This window comes from Oncorhynchus tshawytscha, linkage group LG28 (assembly GCF_018296145.1).
Source record: "Oncorhynchus tshawytscha isolate Ot180627B linkage group LG28, Otsh_v2.0, whole genome shotgun sequence".
Lineage (NCBI taxonomy): Eukaryota > Metazoa > Chordata > Actinopteri > Salmoniformes > Salmonidae > Oncorhynchus > Oncorhynchus tshawytscha.
The window spans coordinates 2,032,320-2,051,144 of NC_056456.1; the positions used below are offsets into that span (position 1 = coordinate 2,032,320).

The 18,825-nt window shown below is 40.0% G+C and overlaps 1 protein-coding gene across 1 annotated transcript in view; it reads left to right on the forward strand.

Moving 5' to 3' along the window:
- LOC112226438 (sterile alpha motif domain-containing protein 10) overlaps positions 1-18,332 on the forward strand; it is a 161,978-nt gene extending 143,646 nt beyond the window's left edge. The window contains exons 4-5 of the mRNA XM_024390820.2: positions 13,198-13,338; positions 18,133-18,332. Coding sequence (XP_024246588.2) covers positions 13,198-13,338; positions 18,133-18,155 — 164 coding nt within the window. The 3' untranslated portion in view covers positions 18,156-18,332. The remainder of the gene's footprint in view (positions 1-13,197; positions 13,339-18,132) is intronic.
- The last annotated feature ends 493 nt before the right edge of the window (positions 18,333-18,825 follow it).

Below are 18,825 nucleotides of genomic sequence, written 5' to 3' on the forward strand. Positions count from 1 at the left end.
ATATACATACATTCCATACACATTCTGCTACATATACATACATTCTGCTACATATACATACATTCTGCTACATATACATACATTCTGCTACATATACATACATTCTGCTACATATACATACATTCTGCTACATATACATACATTCTGCTACACATTCTACATATACATACATTCCACCTACACATTCTGCATATACATATACATACATTCTGCTACATATACATACATTCTGCTACATATACATACATTCCACATATACACATTCTGCTACATATACATACATTCTGCTACATATACACATTCTGCTACATATACATACATTCTGCTACATATACATACATTCTGCTACATATACATACATTCTGCTACATATACATACATTCTGCTACATATACATACATTCTGCTACATATACATACATTCCACCTACACATTCTGCTACATATACATACATTCTGCTACATATACATACATTCCACCTACACATTCTGCTACACATACATACATTCTGCTACATATACATACATTCTGCTACATATACATACATTCAGCTACATATACATACATTCTGCTACATATACATACATTCTGCTACATATACATACATTCTGCTACATATACATACATTCTGCTACATATACATACATTCTGCTACATATACATACATTTCCACATATACACATTCTGCTACATATACACACATTCTGCTACATATACATACATTCTGCTACATATACATACATTCTGCTACATATACATACATACACATTCTGCTACATATACATACATTCTGCTACATATACATACATTCCTACCTACACATTCTGCTACATATACATACATTCTGCTACATTCATACATTCTGCTACATATACATACATTCTGCTACATATACATACATTCCACCTACACATTCTGCTACATATACATACATTCTGCTACATATACATACATTCTACCTACACATTCTGCTACATATACATACATTCTGCTACATATACATACATTCCACCTACACATTCTGCTACATATACATACATTCTGCTACATATACATACATTCTGCTACATATACATACATTCCACCTACACATTCTGCTACATATACATACATTCCACCTACACATTCTGCTACATATACATACATTCTGCTACATATACATACATTCTGCTACATATACATACATTCTGCTACATATACATACATTCTGCTACATATACATACATTCTGCTACATATACATACATTCTGCTACATATACATACATTCTGCTACATATACATACATTCTACCTACACACATTCTGCTACATATACATACATTCACCTACACATTCTGCTACATATACATACATTCTGCTACATATACATACATTCCACCTACACATTCTGCTACATATACATACATTCTGCTACATATACATACATTCTACATATACATACTTCTACATATACATACATTCTGCTACATATACATACATTCCACCTACACATTCTGCTACATATACATACATTCTGCTACATATACATACATTCCACCTACACATTCTGCTACATATACACACATTCTGCTACATATACATACATTCTGCTACATATACATACATTCCACATACACATTCTGCTACATATACATACATTCTGCTACATATACATACATTCTGCTACATATACATACATTCTGCTACACATACATACATTCTGCTACATATACACACATTCTGCTACATATACATACATTCTACCTACACATTCTGCTACATATACATACATTCTGCTACATATACATACATTCTATACACATTCTGCTACATATACATACATTCTGCTACATATACATACATTCCATACACATTACATATACATACATTCTGCTACATATACATACATACATATACATACATTCTGCTACATATACATACATACATACATTCTGCTACATATACATACATTCTGCTACATATACATACATTCTACCTACACATTCTGCTACATATACATACATTCTGCTACATATACATACATTCTGCTACATATACATACATTCTGCTACATATACATACATTCTGCTACATATACATACATTTCTGCTACATATACATACATTCTGCTACATATACATACATTCTGCTACATATACATACATTCTGCTACATATACATACATTCCATACACATTCTGCTACATATACATACATTCTGCTACATATACATACATTCTGCTACATATACACACATTCTGCTACATATACATACATTCTGCTACATATACATACATTCTGCTACATATACATACATTCTGCTACATATACATACATTCCATACATTCTGCTACATATACATACATTCTGCTACATATACATACATTCTGCTACATATACATACATTCTGCTACATATACATACATTCTGCTACATATACATACATTCTGCTACATATACATACATTCTGCTACATATACATACATTCTACATATACATACATCCACATACACATTCTGCTACATATACATACATTCTGCTACATATACACACATTCTGCTACATATACACACATTCTGCTACATATACATACATTCTGCTACATATACATACATTCTGCTACATATACACACATTCTTCCTACACATTCTGCTACATATACATACATTCTGCTACATATACATACATTCCACCTACACATTCTGCTACATATACATACATTCTGCTACATATACATACATTCTACCTACACATTCTGCTACATATACATACATTCTGCTACATATACATACATTCTGCTACATATACATACATTCTGCTACATATACATACATTCCACCTACACATTCTGCTACATATACATACATTCTGCTACATATACATACATTCCACCTACACATTCTGCTACATATACATACATTCTGCTACATATACATACATTCTGCTACATATACATACATTCTGCTACATATACATACATTCTGCTACATATACATACATTCTGCTACATATACATACATTCTGCTACATATACATACATTCTGCTACATATACATACATTCTGCTACATATACATACATTCCACCTACACATTCTGCTACATATACATACATTCTGCTACATATACATACATTCTGCTACATATACATACATTCTGCTACATATACATACATTCCACCTACACATTCTGCTACATATACATACATTCTGCTACATATACATACATTCTGCTACATATACATACGATCCACCTACACATTCTGCTACATATACATACATTCTGCTACATATACATACATTCTGCTACATATACATACATTCTGCTACATATACATACATTCTACCTACACATTCTGCTACATATACATACATTCTGCTACATATACATACATTCTGCTACATATACATACATTCCACCTACACATTCTGCTACATATACATACATTCTGCTACATATACATACATTCTGCTACATATACATACATTCTGCTACATATACACACATTCTGCTACATATACACACATTCTGCTACATATACATACATTCCACCTACACATTCTGCTACATATACATACATTCTGCTACATATACATACATTCCACCTACACATTCTGCTACATATACATACATTCTGCTACATATACATACATTCTGCTACATATACATACATTCTGCTACATATACATACATTCTAGCTACACATTCTGCTACATATACATACATTCTGCTACATATACATACATTCCACCTACACATTCTGCTACATATACATACATTCTGCTACATATACATACATTCTGCTACATATACATACATTCTGCTACATATACATACATTCTGCTACATATACATACATTCTGCTACATATACATACATTCCACCTACACATTCTGCTACATATACATACATTCCACCTACACATTCTGCTACATATACATACATTCTGCTACATATACATACATTCTGCTACATATACATACATTCTGCTACATATACATACATTCTGCTACATATACACATTCTGCTACATATACATACATTCTGCTACATATACACACATTCTGCTACATATACATACATTCTGCTACATATACATACATTCTGCTACATATACACACATTCTGCTACATATACATACATTCTGCTACATATACATACATTCTGCTACATATACATACATTCCACCTACACATTCTGCTACATATACATACATTCTGCTACATATACATACATTCCACCTACACATTCTGCTACATATACATACATTCCACCTACACATTCTGCTACATATACATACATTCCACCTACACATTCTGCTACATATACATACATTCTGCTACATATACATACATTCTACATTCTGCTACATATACATACATTACCTACACATTCTGCTACATATACATACATTCTACCTACACATTCTGCTACATATACATACATTCTACCTACACATTCTGCTACATATACATACATTCTGCCTACACATTCTGCTACATATACATACATTCTGCTACAGATACATACATTCTGCTACATATACATACATTCTGCTACATATACATACATTCTGCTACATATACATACATTCCTCCTACACATTCTGCTACATATACATACATTCTGCTACATATACATACATTCCACCTACACATTCTGCTACATATACATACATTCTACCTACACATTCTGCTACATATACATACATTCTGCTACATATACATACATTCCACCTACACATTCTGCTACATATACATACATTCTGCTACATATACATACATTCCACCTACACATTCTGCTACATATACACACATTCTGCTACATATACATACATTCATACATTCTGCTACATATACATACATTCTGCTACATATACATACATTCTGCTACATATACATACATTCCACCTACACATTCTGCTACATATACATACATTCCACCTACACATTCTGCTACATATACATACATTCTGCTACATATACATACATTCTGCTACATATACATACATTCTGCTACATATACATACATTCTACCTACACATTCTGCTACATATACATACATTCTGCTACATATACATACATTCTGCTACATATACATACATTCCACCTACACATTCTGCTACATATACATACATTCCACCTACACATTCTGCTACATATACACACATTCTGCTACATATACATACATTCCACCTACACATTCTGCTACATATACATACATTCTGCTACATATACATACATTCCACCTACACATTCTGCTACATATACATACATTCTGCTACATATACATACATTCTACCTACACATTCTGCTACATATACATACATTCTGCTACATATACATACATTCTGCTACATATACATACATTCTGCTACATATACATACATTCTGCTACATATACATACATTCCACCTACACATTCTGCAACATATACATACATTCTACTACATATACATACATTCTGCTACATATACATACATTCCACCTACACATTCTGCTACATATACATACATTCCACCTACACATTCTGCTACATATACATACATTCTGCTACATATACATACATTCTGCTACATATACATACATTCTGCTACATATACATACATTCTGCTACATATACATACATTCTGCTACATATACATACATTCTGCTACATATACATACATTCTGCTACATATACATACATTCTGCTACATATACATACATTCTGCTACATATACATACATTCTGCTACATATACACACATTCTGCTACATATACATACATTCTGCTACATATACATACATTCCACCTACACATTCTGCTACATATACATACATTCTGCTACATATACATACATTCTGCTACATATACACACATTCTGCTACATATACATACATTCTGCTACATATACATACATTCTGCTACATATACATACATTCTGCTACATATACATACATTCTGCTACATATACATACATTCTGCTACATATACATACATTCTGCTACATATACATACATTCTACCTACACATTCTGCTACATATACACACATTCTGCTACACATATACATTCATTCTGCTACATATACACACATTCTGCTACATATACATACATTCTGCTACATATACATACATTCTGCTACATATACACACATTCTGCTACATATACATACATTCTGCTACATTTACATACATTCACCTACACATTCTGCTACATATACACACATTCTGCTACATATACATTCATTCTGCTACATATACATACATTCTGCTACATATACATACATTCTGCTACATATACATTCATTCTGCTACATATACATACATTCTGCTACATATACATACATTCTGCTACACATACATACATTCTGCTACACATACATACATTCTGCTACATTTACATACATTCTGCTACATATACATTCATTCTGCTACATATACATACATTCTGCTACATATACATACATTCCACCTACATACATTCTGCCAGATATACATACATACATTCTGCTACATATACATACATTCTGCTACATATACATTCATTCTGCTACATTTACATACATTCTGCTACATATACATACATTCTGCTACATATACATACATTCTGCTACATTTACATACATTCTGCTACATATACATACATTCTGCTACATATACATACATTCTGCTACATATACATACATTCTGCTACATATACATACATTCTGCTACATTTACATACATTCTGCTACATATACATACATTCTGCTACATATACATACATTCTGTTACATATACATACATTCTGCTACACATACATACATTCTGCTACATATACATACATTCTGCTACACATACATACATTCTACTACATATACATACATTCTGCTACATATACATACATTCTGCTACACATACATACATTCTACTACATATACATACATTCTGCTACATATACATACATTCTACTACATATACATACATTCTGCTACATATACATACATTCTGCTACATATACATACATTCTGCTACATTTACATACATTCTGCTACATATACATACATTCTGCTACATATACATACATTCTGCTACACATACATACATTCTACTACATATACATACATTCTGCTACATATACATACATTCTGCTACATATACATACATTCTGCTACATATACATACATTCTGCTACATTTACATACATTCTGCTACATATACATACATTCTGCTACATATACATACATTCCACCTACACATTCTGCTACACATACATACATTCTGCTACATATACATACATTCCACCTACACATTCTGCTACATATACATACATTCCACCTACACATTCTGCCAGATATACATACATTCCACGGACACATTTGACATACATGGTACTTTTATATAAGCAGTCACATGACAATAATACAATACCAAGCATCAGCTCTTTAATCCCAACCCTCAGCCATTCTCAGCCCATCCCACCTATCACCATAGACCTCAGCTCTTTAAACCCGCCCCTCAGCCACTCTCATCTCATCCCACCTATCACCATAGACCTCAGCTCTTTAATCCCACCCCTCCAACCTCTCTCAGCCCATCCCACCTATCACCATAGACCTCAGCTCTTTAATCTCACCCCTCAGCCACTCTCAGCCCATCCCACCTATCACCATAGACCTCAGCTCTTTAATCTCACCCCTCAGCCACTCTCAAACCATCCCACCTATCACCATAGACCTCAGCTCTTTAATCTCACCCCTCAGCCACCCTCAGTCCATCCCACCTATCACCATAGACCTCAGCTCTCTAACCCAACCCTCAGCCCATCCCACCTATCACCATAGACCTCAGCCCTCAGCCACTCTCAGCCATCCCACCTATCACCATAGACCTCAACTCTTTAACCCCAGCCCTCAGCCACTCTCAGACCATCCCACCTATCACCATAGACCTCAGCTCTTTAATCTCACCACTCAGCCATTCTCAGCCCATCCCACCTATCACCATAGACCTCAACTCTTTAACCCCAGCCCTCAGCCACTCTCAGACCATCCCACCTATCACCATAGACCTCAGCTCTTTAATCTCACCCCTCAGCCACTCTCAGACCATCCTCCCTATCACCATAGACCTCAGCTCTCTAACCCAACCCTCAGACCATCCCACCTATCACCAAAGACCACCCTCGTTTGGTTTCCATGTGCCATATATTTTTCAATTGTGCTGTGATGTTTCACATACATTTTGAACCTTTCTAATCGGTAACCACAGATCCACAGATTGTGAGCCAAAGATGAAAACCGTTCCTACCAGTAGTATTATATTATTTATTGACTGACTATGGCTTTCCAGATCACCCAACACTGCTATTTGTAAGGTTCATTTTAAGTGAACGTTGTGATTTTTGAACCATTCCTGAACCTGTGAGTAGAAACATGCTACATAGGGGCAAGACCAGAACAAATGACCAGTGATTCTGTGTCTTGACAACAAAATCTACAGAGCTGAGATGGTTGTATGCAACATATATACAGCACTCTGTTGGTGGCTTGAATTTTGTATAATAATTTAAAGAGAAAAACCTTTTACCAGTTCATTAACCATGTGCCATGGAATCGGTACATCGAAAATCTCTTCCCATTTATTCTGCTACCTGTATGGCGCAGCTGTCAACATCGTTTGTCCTGAAATGAAACTGGTATATTTTTCAATTTATACCAGTTCCTTTCAGCCAATTTGTGTCTGTAATGTATGGCAGGCAGACACGTTTTTAATTAGTCATAAATTATCATTTTTTTATCTGTTAATTGGCAAAAAGCAATTTTTTTAACAAAGGATGAGTCTTTTTGAATGATCTACTGGAGAACCATTTTGGGTTGAAGTATAACTTACAGTATGTATGAGTGAAGCTTTTAGTGAGAAGTTTAAAGCTTTAATATTTCATCATTTTAGACCCCAAACTCATTTGTCTGGCTTAGCATTCCTGTTCATGGTTGCAGAATCATATCTGTTTTTTGAAACTTTCTATTGAAATTGATTGTGGTCAGCTCATTTATATGTTTTGAGATGTGTCTTGACGATCCGATACGTACAGTAGCATGCAGACAGACTGCAATAACATAAAAAGCAATCAAACAAAAAGACAATTGTTAAGGGAATTTTTATCAATAATGACTAATTATGTATACATTTCAATCAGGACTAACTAATCAGAATACTATTATGTTACTGTATATGTACTAATCAGAATACTATTATGTTACTGTATATGTATGAATTTTCTTTATTAATCCTAGTACTGAATATAATGTGTGTAAATATATAATCAAGAATAAGAAGAATGACTGTCTGTTCCTTGGTAGAAATGAATGAACGATATCTTCAGACTGGCTAGAATGCTTATCTACACAAGAAGACCTTGGCTCATAAATTATATTAAATTGGTAGGGAGACGATGTGGGAAGGCTTGAGATACTGCCTTTGTACCAGGGTGGGAGAAGAGACGGGTTGGTACTGGAACTAATGATGTCATTTTCAGTTTATAACCTGTGGTAAACTGTATCGTGTTCAGTACTCTCGTGAATAAACTCTGCTGACTGACTTTAAGACTGGGCTCTGTCCATTATTATAGAATAAGGGTCTTACAAATCCTTATGAATTGACCGAGTGTTTAATTTTAATTGGGTATTAAAACATAGAGCCATTTAATTCCAGCAACAACAATGTCTACACACCTCACAATCTACAGGCAACAAACAACATGGAAAGCAGCTATTAACAGCTATAGATTGTGTTCACACACCTGATTGTCCTTTCGCCATGTCTTTGAGTTCTTTGTGAAAACGCGGAAGGTAGCGCAGGTACCTGTGTCTGAAGGCAGTGTGTAAGAGACATGGGAAGATCTCACAGACTGAAGGTGCTTTTCCTTATTGGGAACTACAGTATCCATCACCTCTCATGACAGACCTTGTGGATCTGCTGCCATGGATGTTCTGCTTGATAAAGGCACTAAGTGGAGGGGGAGCCAGGCCATAAAGGATCTTGAAAACGAGACATGCGTCTGTGTATTGCACAACACTTTCCCAGATCACAAGCTCATGCTTTCTTTTTATTATTTTGTATTTATTTATTTTGGACCCCTTTTTCTCCCCAATTTCATAGGTAACCAATTGGTAGTTACAGTCTTGTCTCATCGCTGCAACTCCCGTACGGACTCGGGAGAGGCAAAGGTCGAGAGCCGTGCGTCTTCCCGAATCACAACCCAACAAAGCCGCACTGCTTCTTGACACAATGCCCACTTAACCCAGAATCTCTAGTGGCATAGCTAGCACTGCGCAACTCGGAAGGCCAGCTCATGCTTTCTGAGGATGTTACAATGGTGTTGGCTATTGGAATTGTTATCAAGCACCTTGAGAGCATGTTTGTAGAAAGACTGAATCGGTTTCAATATTGTACAGCAAGCTTGGACCCAACAACATGTAACTGCCAAAATAAAGGAAACACCAACATAAAATGTCTTAGTAGGGCGTTGTGCAACCACGAGCCACCAGAACCGCTTCAATGCAACTTGGCATAGATTCTACAAGTGTCTTAGTAGGGCATTGTGCCACCACGATCCACCAGAACCGCTTCGATGCACCTTGGCATAGATTCTACAAGTGTCTTAGTAGGGCATTGTGCCACCACGAGCCACCAGAACCGCTTCAATGCACCTTGGCATAGATTCTACAAGTGTCTTAGTAGGGCATTGTGCCACCACGATCCACCAGAACCGCTTCAATGCACCTTGGCATAGATTCTACAAGTGTCTTAGTAGGGCATTGTGCCACCACGAGCCACCAGAACCGCTTCAATGCACCTTGGCATAGATTCTACAAGTGTCTTAGTAGGGCATTGTGCCACCACGACCCACCAGAACCGCTTCAATGCACCTTGGCATAGATTCTACAAGTGTCTTAGTAGGGAGTTGGGCCACCACGATCCACCAGAACCGCTTCGATGCACCTTGGCATAGATTCTACAAGTGTCTTAGTAGGGCATTGGGCCACCACGAGCCACCAGAACCGCTTCAATGCACCTTGGCATAGATTCTACAAGTGTCTTAGTAGGGCATTGGGCCACCACGATCCACCAGAACAGCTTCAATGCACCTTGGCATGGATTCTACAAGTGTCTTAGTAGGGCATTGTGGCACCACGGGCCAGAACCGCTTCAATGCGTCTTGGCATGGATTCTACAAGTGTCTTAGTAGGGCGTTGGGCCACCAGGAGCCAGAACAGCTTCAATGCACCTTGGCATAGATTCTACTAGTGTCTTAGTCAGGCGCTGGGCCACCACGAGCCACCAGAACCGCTTCAATGTGCCTTGTCATAGATTATACATTTGTCTTAGTAGGGCGTTGGGCCACCAGAACCGCTTCAATGCACCTTGGCATGGATTCTACAAGTGTCTGGAAATCTACTGGAAGGATGCGACACCATTCCCCCAAGATAAATCCCATTATTTGGAGCTTTGTTGATGGTTGAGATCTGGTGACTGACACACACAAACACCTAACAGCTCTCACCTCAGAATTAAATGTTCATCATGTTTCCAAATGTCGAATTTGGAAGTGTTTAATGTTATGTTTAGGCATTACCTCTGAATGGTTACGGTAAGGGATTAAGGTTAGGGATAGGCTTAACACTAAAAATGTCAAAAACAACTTTCTATTGCTGAATTCAAACTTGCAACCTTTGGAATCAGAGGCAGAAGCTTACGTCCAATGCCCTTGCTGATGGAAGGAGGTTTTCACTCAAAATCTCACGATACATGGCCCCAATCATTCTTTCCTTTACACGGATCAGTCGTTCTGGTCCCTTTGCAGAAAAACAGCCCCAAAGCATGATGTTTCCACCCCCATGCTTCACAGTAGGTATGGTGTTCTTTGGATGCAACTCAGCATTCTTTGTCCTCCAAACACGCCGAGTTGAGTTTTTACCAAAAAGTTCTATTTTGGTTTCATCTGACCATATGACATTCTCCCAATCTTCTTCTTCATCCAAATGCTCTCTAGCAAACTTCAGACGGGCCTGGACATGTACTGGCTTAAGCAGGGGAACACGTCTGGCACTGCAGGATTTGAGTCCCTGGCGGCGTAGTGTGTTACTGATGGTAGGCTTTGTTACTTTGGTCCCAGCTCTCTGCAGGTCATTCACTAGGTCCCCCCGTGTGGTTCTGGGATTTTTGCTCACCGTTCTTGTGATCATTTTGACCCCACGGGGTGAGATCTTGCGTGGAGCCCCAGATCAAGGGAGATTATCAGTGGTCTTGTATGTCTTCCATTTCCTAATAATTGCTCCCACAGTTGATTTCTTCAAACCAAGCTGCTTACCTATTGCAGATGCAGTCTTCCCAGCCTGGTGCAGGTCTACAATTTTGTTTCTGGTGTCCTTTGACAGCTCTTTGGTCTTGGCCATAGTGGAGTTTGTAGTGTGACTGTTTGAGGTTGTGGACAGGTGTCTTTTATACTGATAACAAGTTCAAACAGGTACCATTATTACAGGCAACGAGTGGAGGACAGAGGAGCCTCTTAAAGAAGAAGTTACAGGTCTGTAAGAGCCAGAAATCTTGCTTGTTTGTAGGTGACCAAATACTTATTTTCCACCATAATTTGCAAATAAATTCATAAAAAAATCCTACAATGTGATTTTCTGGATTCTTTTTTTCTCGTTTTGTCTGTCATAGTTGAAGTGTACCTATGATGAAAATTACAGGCCTCTCTCATCTTTTTAAGTGGGAGAACTTGCACAATTGGTGGCTGACTAAATACTTTTTTGCCCCACTGTACTTTGTATCCCTCATTTGCTCCTTTAATTTGGCAGTTATCTGTAGTCAAGCAGTAGGGGAGAGGGGTAGGTTGAGCCATTTTTTACATTCAGAATCACTCCATCAAGGGAAATATAGTATTCTATCTAACAAAGATATATACATATATTTCAGGATGTTGTGTATCCCTGGATATAATCCGAATTCATGTAAACGTTACAGTTTTGAAAACATAGCTTGTCCAAAGAAAGTGGTCTCTTGGCACCACCCAAGTGTGGTGTAGCTTGAGCCACGGGACAGGGTAAGTTGAGCTACTGTCCGTACTGCATGAAAAATGATCACTACCTTTCTGAAACCATGTCTTGAGAGACTGTAATCAGCGATCCCCATGTGCTACACCTGTTCTAACAGTCTCTCTCCATCTCTCTTTCTTCCCTCCCCGCTCTCCCTCCAGGTCGTGCATTGCTGAGGTTGAACGGGGAGAAGTTGGAGAGGATGGGCATTGTCCAGGAGACACTGAGACAGGAGGTTCTACAGCAGGTCCTTCAGCTACAAGTCAGAGAAGAGGTCCGCAACCTGCAGCTGCTCAGCAGAGGTGAGGAGAGTGAGTGAGTGAGTGATCCATTCACCTGCATTCACCTGGTCAGACTGTCATGGAAAGGTGTGCTTAATGTTTTTTCCACATGGTGAATGTCCGTAGCCAGATCTGTCCAATGCCGGACATTGTACACAGAGGAAGGTTCTACTGAGCTATCATATGGAATATTTTAAGATGGTCATACCATGTATCATTTAACTTTTCGCTTGTGAATTTTAGGAACCCTGTAGGTATAAAACAAATGAATATTGATCTTGGCCTCTACTACTGTAGCCCATAGACATGCATTGAATTACACATTCATAATTAGCAAAATAGACAGTAAAAGAATTCATCATAAGGAATAAGGTTTTGAAGTGTCTGTCCTATATCTAGGAGATATAAGAAAGCTCAGGAAATATTTTTGTTTTTTGGACACATTTAACCCCATTTTTTGTTGGCACGAAGCTACCTTAATACTTCCACTCATTTTTTAAACTGGTACCAGGTTACCTTCAGACGAGTCCCCTGACACTTGCCGAGGTCATCGAGCAAAACAGAGAATATCTTTGTGTTTGTGAGAATCTCATCTTTCCTTAGAGTGTAACCGTTTGGATGCTACAGAAGTTTTCATGAGAAGACCGATTTTGGGGACGTCTCATGGTCTTAGAAACCCCGCTGTAGCTCGGCTACCTTTCACTGCAGATGCGGAAGGCTGTCATGTTTGTTATAATGGAATGACCAAGGCGCAGCGTGATCAGAGTTCCACATCTTTATTAAAAGTGAAACTCCTCAACAAAAACAATAAGAGGAAGGCTCCGGCCTTGGAGCTGGACAGGACACTGTGCCTGGACATCGGCACAGAGGAAGGCTCCGGCCTTGGAGCTGGACAGGACACTGTGCCTGGACATCGGCACAGAGGAAGGCTCCGGCCTTGGAGCTGGACAGGACACTGTGCCTGGACATCGGCACAGAGGAAGGCTCCGGCCTTGGAGCTGGACAGGACACTGTGCCTGGACATCGGCACAGAGGAAGGCTCCGGCCTTGGAGCTGGACTGGTCACCGTGCCTGGACTGGGCATCGGTACCGGACTGATGACACGCTCCTCAGGTCGAGTGCGGGGAGCCGGGACAGGACGTACTGGGCTGGGGAGGCGCACTGGCGGCCTGGAGCGTGGAGCCGGCACAGGTGGCACCGGACTGTTGACACGCACTTCAGGGCGAGTGCGGGGAGCCGGCACAGGATGTACCGGACTGGGGAGGCGCACTGGAGGCCTGGAGCGTGGAGCCGGCACAGGTTTCACCAGACTGCTGACAGGCTCCTCAGGTCGAATGTTGAGCAGAACACACTTGACCAACATCTCTCTCCCCCACAACTTCTCCATCGCCTCCCTGACGGTCTCTGGCTCTTCTCTCTGCTCAGCCGCCAGCTCCATGTGCCTACCCCAAAATAACTTTGGGGTTTCTGTGGCACCGGACTGATGACACGCTCTTCAGCACACCTGTGCTGCAGCCTACTCCTCGCCTCCACCTCTCTCCAGTATCCCTCATTGAATTCCTCCACTGTCTGCCAATCGGGCTCTTGCACTCTCCGCTGCTCAACCAACAGCTCCATGTGCCCCCACCCCAAAAAAAAAATCTTGTAGTTTCTGTGGTCGCGGCCCCCGGCGTCGTTACTGTCCTTCCTGACTCCCGCCAAGGTAGGGTCTCGCATCCACTCATGATCTCCTCCCATGTCCAAAACTCCTTTACCTCATGAACACGCTGCTTGGTCCTTGCTTGGTGGGATATTCTGTCACGTTTGTTATAATGGACGGACCAAGGCGCAGAGTAATCGGAGTTCCACATCTTTATTAAAAGTGAAACTCCTCAACAAAAACAATAAACAAGCAACGAAGCGTGAAGTAACGTAGTGCAACAAGCACATACACAAACAATATCCCACAAAGCAGGTGGGAACAAGGACACCTTAAAGATGATCCCCAATTAGAAACAACAATAATCAGCTGCCTCTAATTGGGAACCATACTCAATCCCAAACATAGAAATAAATCAACTAGAACACCCCCTAGTCACGCCGTGACCTACAACACCATAGAAAACCAAGGGCTTCTATGGTCAGGGAGTGACAAAGGCTGACATAGGCTAATGTGGTGGATTGAGACGCAGCCCATGCTAAACAGATATCTCTATCTTAAACTGACACATTTTGATGGGGATTTATTTGTTATGTTACTTAGATTGACTCACAGGTGTGTCAATAGACTCTTAATTAATGAGAGAAAAGAAGGGGGAGAAGGAGCAAGACAGAGAGAGAGGGAGACAGAGAGAGATATACAGGGGAAGAGATACAGGGGAGAGAAGGAGCAAGACGGAGACAGAGAGAGATACAGGGGGAGAGAAGGAGCAAGACAGAGTGAGAGGGAGACAGAGAGAGAGATATACAGGAGAAGAGATACAGGGGGAGAGAAGGACCAAGACAGAGAGAGAGGGAGACAGGGAGAGAGATATACAGGGGAAGAGATGCAGGGGGAGAGAAGGAGCAAGACAGACAGAGAGAGATACAGGGTGAGAGAAAGAGCAAGACAGGGAGAGAGGGAGACAGAGAGAGAGATACAGAGAAAGACAGGGGGAGAGAAGGAGCACGGCAGAGAGAGGGGGAGACAGAGAGAGAGAGAGAGATACAGAGAAAGACAGGGGGAGAGTTAAAATGCTGTGTCGGACATTTCTATTAATTTCCAGTTCAACAGGCATTGACTGTGTCCTATCAGATAGCTAATTGAGTGGCCTCATAAAACACCTGATAACCAAGCGGGTGGTTGGGAAGAGAGGTGAGGGAGAGAGGTGGTGGAAGGATGTAGAGAGGAGAGGAGATGAAAAGGGGATTAGGGATGGAAGTGAAGATGGGGTTAAGGGGAAGTATGTGAGGGAGGGGTGATTAAGAGGGCAGGGGTTGGAGATAGTGAGTGTTGGGATGAGGACGGGGTTAAGGGGAGGGTGGAAAGTTGAATGTGGGAGGTTTAACAGAGGATTTCAGCCTGGCGACTCATATCATACACTGTAATTTCAGATTCATCTGACAGAAATGAACATGATATTTAACATTGATTGCTGTGTTACTTAAAGAGAGGTTGTTTTTAAGGTACAAGGGTTTGACTAAATGGATCTAGCTTGGGGTTTGTTTACACGACTGAGGCTCTTTCTTGTTTTTAGATTTGACCTCCAGTGTTTTTTAAATGTATGTCACACTCTCAGTTCTGCTTCTCTCACCTTTTCTGTCTTCCTTCTTTTAACTTCTATTTCTCTCCAGACCTTTACCACCAAGTGTGTATGGGTAGAGGTTTGTAAACAAAAGCACTGAGTAAACGTTGTGTGTTTGATTCAATGTTCTTCCTCGGGGTTGCGTCCCCACTGCTTCCTGCCTCTGGACTCTTCCAGCAGAGGAATCTATCTGTGGGCAGAGGAATCTATCAGACGCTCACAACAACATTGTAATCACCCTGAGCACAGACCCCTATAACTTTTATTGGGTCATTCCATGAAAAGAGGGCCTTTTGCATCCCTTTGATATTTAAAGTAGAAATTGTGCACCAATATTGAATTTTAAAACCTTATCATATTAAATGAAGTGCCCTTTAATATAGTCCACATGGAGAATTCAATAAATAATTAATCATATGAATGAAGGGTTGCAAAAGTGCCAAAATTCAACATTTTGACCTGTCCCTCCGTCAACCCTGTGCCACTTCTAGAAAGGCCACAATCAACAGCCTGATCAACTCTATGTGAAGGAGATGTGTCGCGCTGCAAGAGGAAAATGGTGGTCACACCAGATACTGACTGGTTCTGATGTCTATAATCTATTTTCGGTCATAGGAAACAATGGTGTTAACATTATGTACAAAAAAAACCCAGACAAAATAGCAGAATTGGTCAGGAGCCTTTAAAATGGCTGCTATGTAATGCAGCGCCATTCTCATATTCTCATATGCTCTGATGTTCCGTGTCCAAGTGGAGTTCTGTTCACAGTTCCGTGCGCTGCCTGTCTGTCTACACGCTCAACAGAACTGCAGGTGAAATGTAAATTCACTGAGGCAGAAAGCATGACAGGCTCAGCAATTAAAAAAGAACATGACATTTTTACTCAAACACAAATTTTCTCCGGAACCCCTTCGTCCGCCTCTCTGCTTTCTCTCTCCTCTCTTCTCCCTGGTCTCTGATGTGTTTATATCAGAGAGAAAGTACCTCTTTACCTGAACAATGTCAAGCCACCCCCTCAATCCCATCTGCCTTTCTGTCTCTACCTGCTAACCCAGTCTCTCCCTGTGTCTGTCTCAGGGTGTTTGATTCCAATACCATGTTAGATTTGGCCATGTCTTAGAGACAGGTGGCTGTTACTCTCTCTATATCAGGGGAGGGACTCAAATCCCAAATGTCTCCGTGTTTGCTTTTTATTCCTCCGATAGGAAATATAGTCTTCCCAGCGTCCTTTGTTGTCATTTGAGGCAGAGTGTAGTTGGCACAGAAATCAACCGTTCATAGAGGTCAATGAGTTTGAGAATGGTTGCACTCTACAGACTCCTGTTTCAGAAACAATTCTCAATGCAACCAGGTTGTTGACAGATGAGACAGAGTTTGAAGAGAGGTAATACGGAGGCAGGGGTTCTGGATGTGGGTGTGTGTGTGTGTGTTGGAATTGGCTATCAGGGTGTGAAAGACACCCAGTGATGCCCATCTAACCCCAAACTCCACTGTTCCTTCTATCCATATCTAAATAATGAATTTGCCTCTCGATCTCTCTCTCTCCCTGCAGCCTCCTTCGGAAACCTTTCCTAGCTCGATCCCTTTCTCGATCCCTTTCTCCTCCGCTGAAACAATACGTCACCAGTAGCTATGGTAGGACCTGCTCGCTCCAGATATGTGACAGCAGAACTGGGCTGTAAAAGGAGAGAACTGAAGAGAGGAGAGAAGTGAAGAGGGGAGAGAACTGAAGAGGGGAGAGAACTGAAGAGGGGAGAGAACTGAAGAGGGGAGAGAACTGAAGAGGGGAGAGAACTGATGAGGGGAGAGAACTGAAGAGGGGAGAGAACTGAAGAGGGGAGAGAACTGAAGAGGGGAGAGAACTGATGAGGGGAGAGAACTGAAGAGGGGAGAGAACGGAAGAGGGGAGAGAACGGAAGAGAGGAGAGAATGGAAGAGGGGGAGAGAAGAGTCTATTTTCTACATGACAAACAGACTGAAGGAGGATTCCCATTCAACAAGGCCAAACTGGTTTAAAGGAGGAGCGCCGGAGTGGGAGAGAAAGAGACAGTGAACTGCTGAATAAAGGAGCACAGATTGTGACAGAGAAAAGATGTATGAACTGACGTTGACATTGTAGACAAATCAATTTGTCAAATCAAAGTTATATTATTATAACTACATGTGGTTCTTGGCTTCTTCTTTCATTGTGGGTGCAGGGATGAGAACTATTACTGATCAATCAATGTAGTACATTACAGTGGGT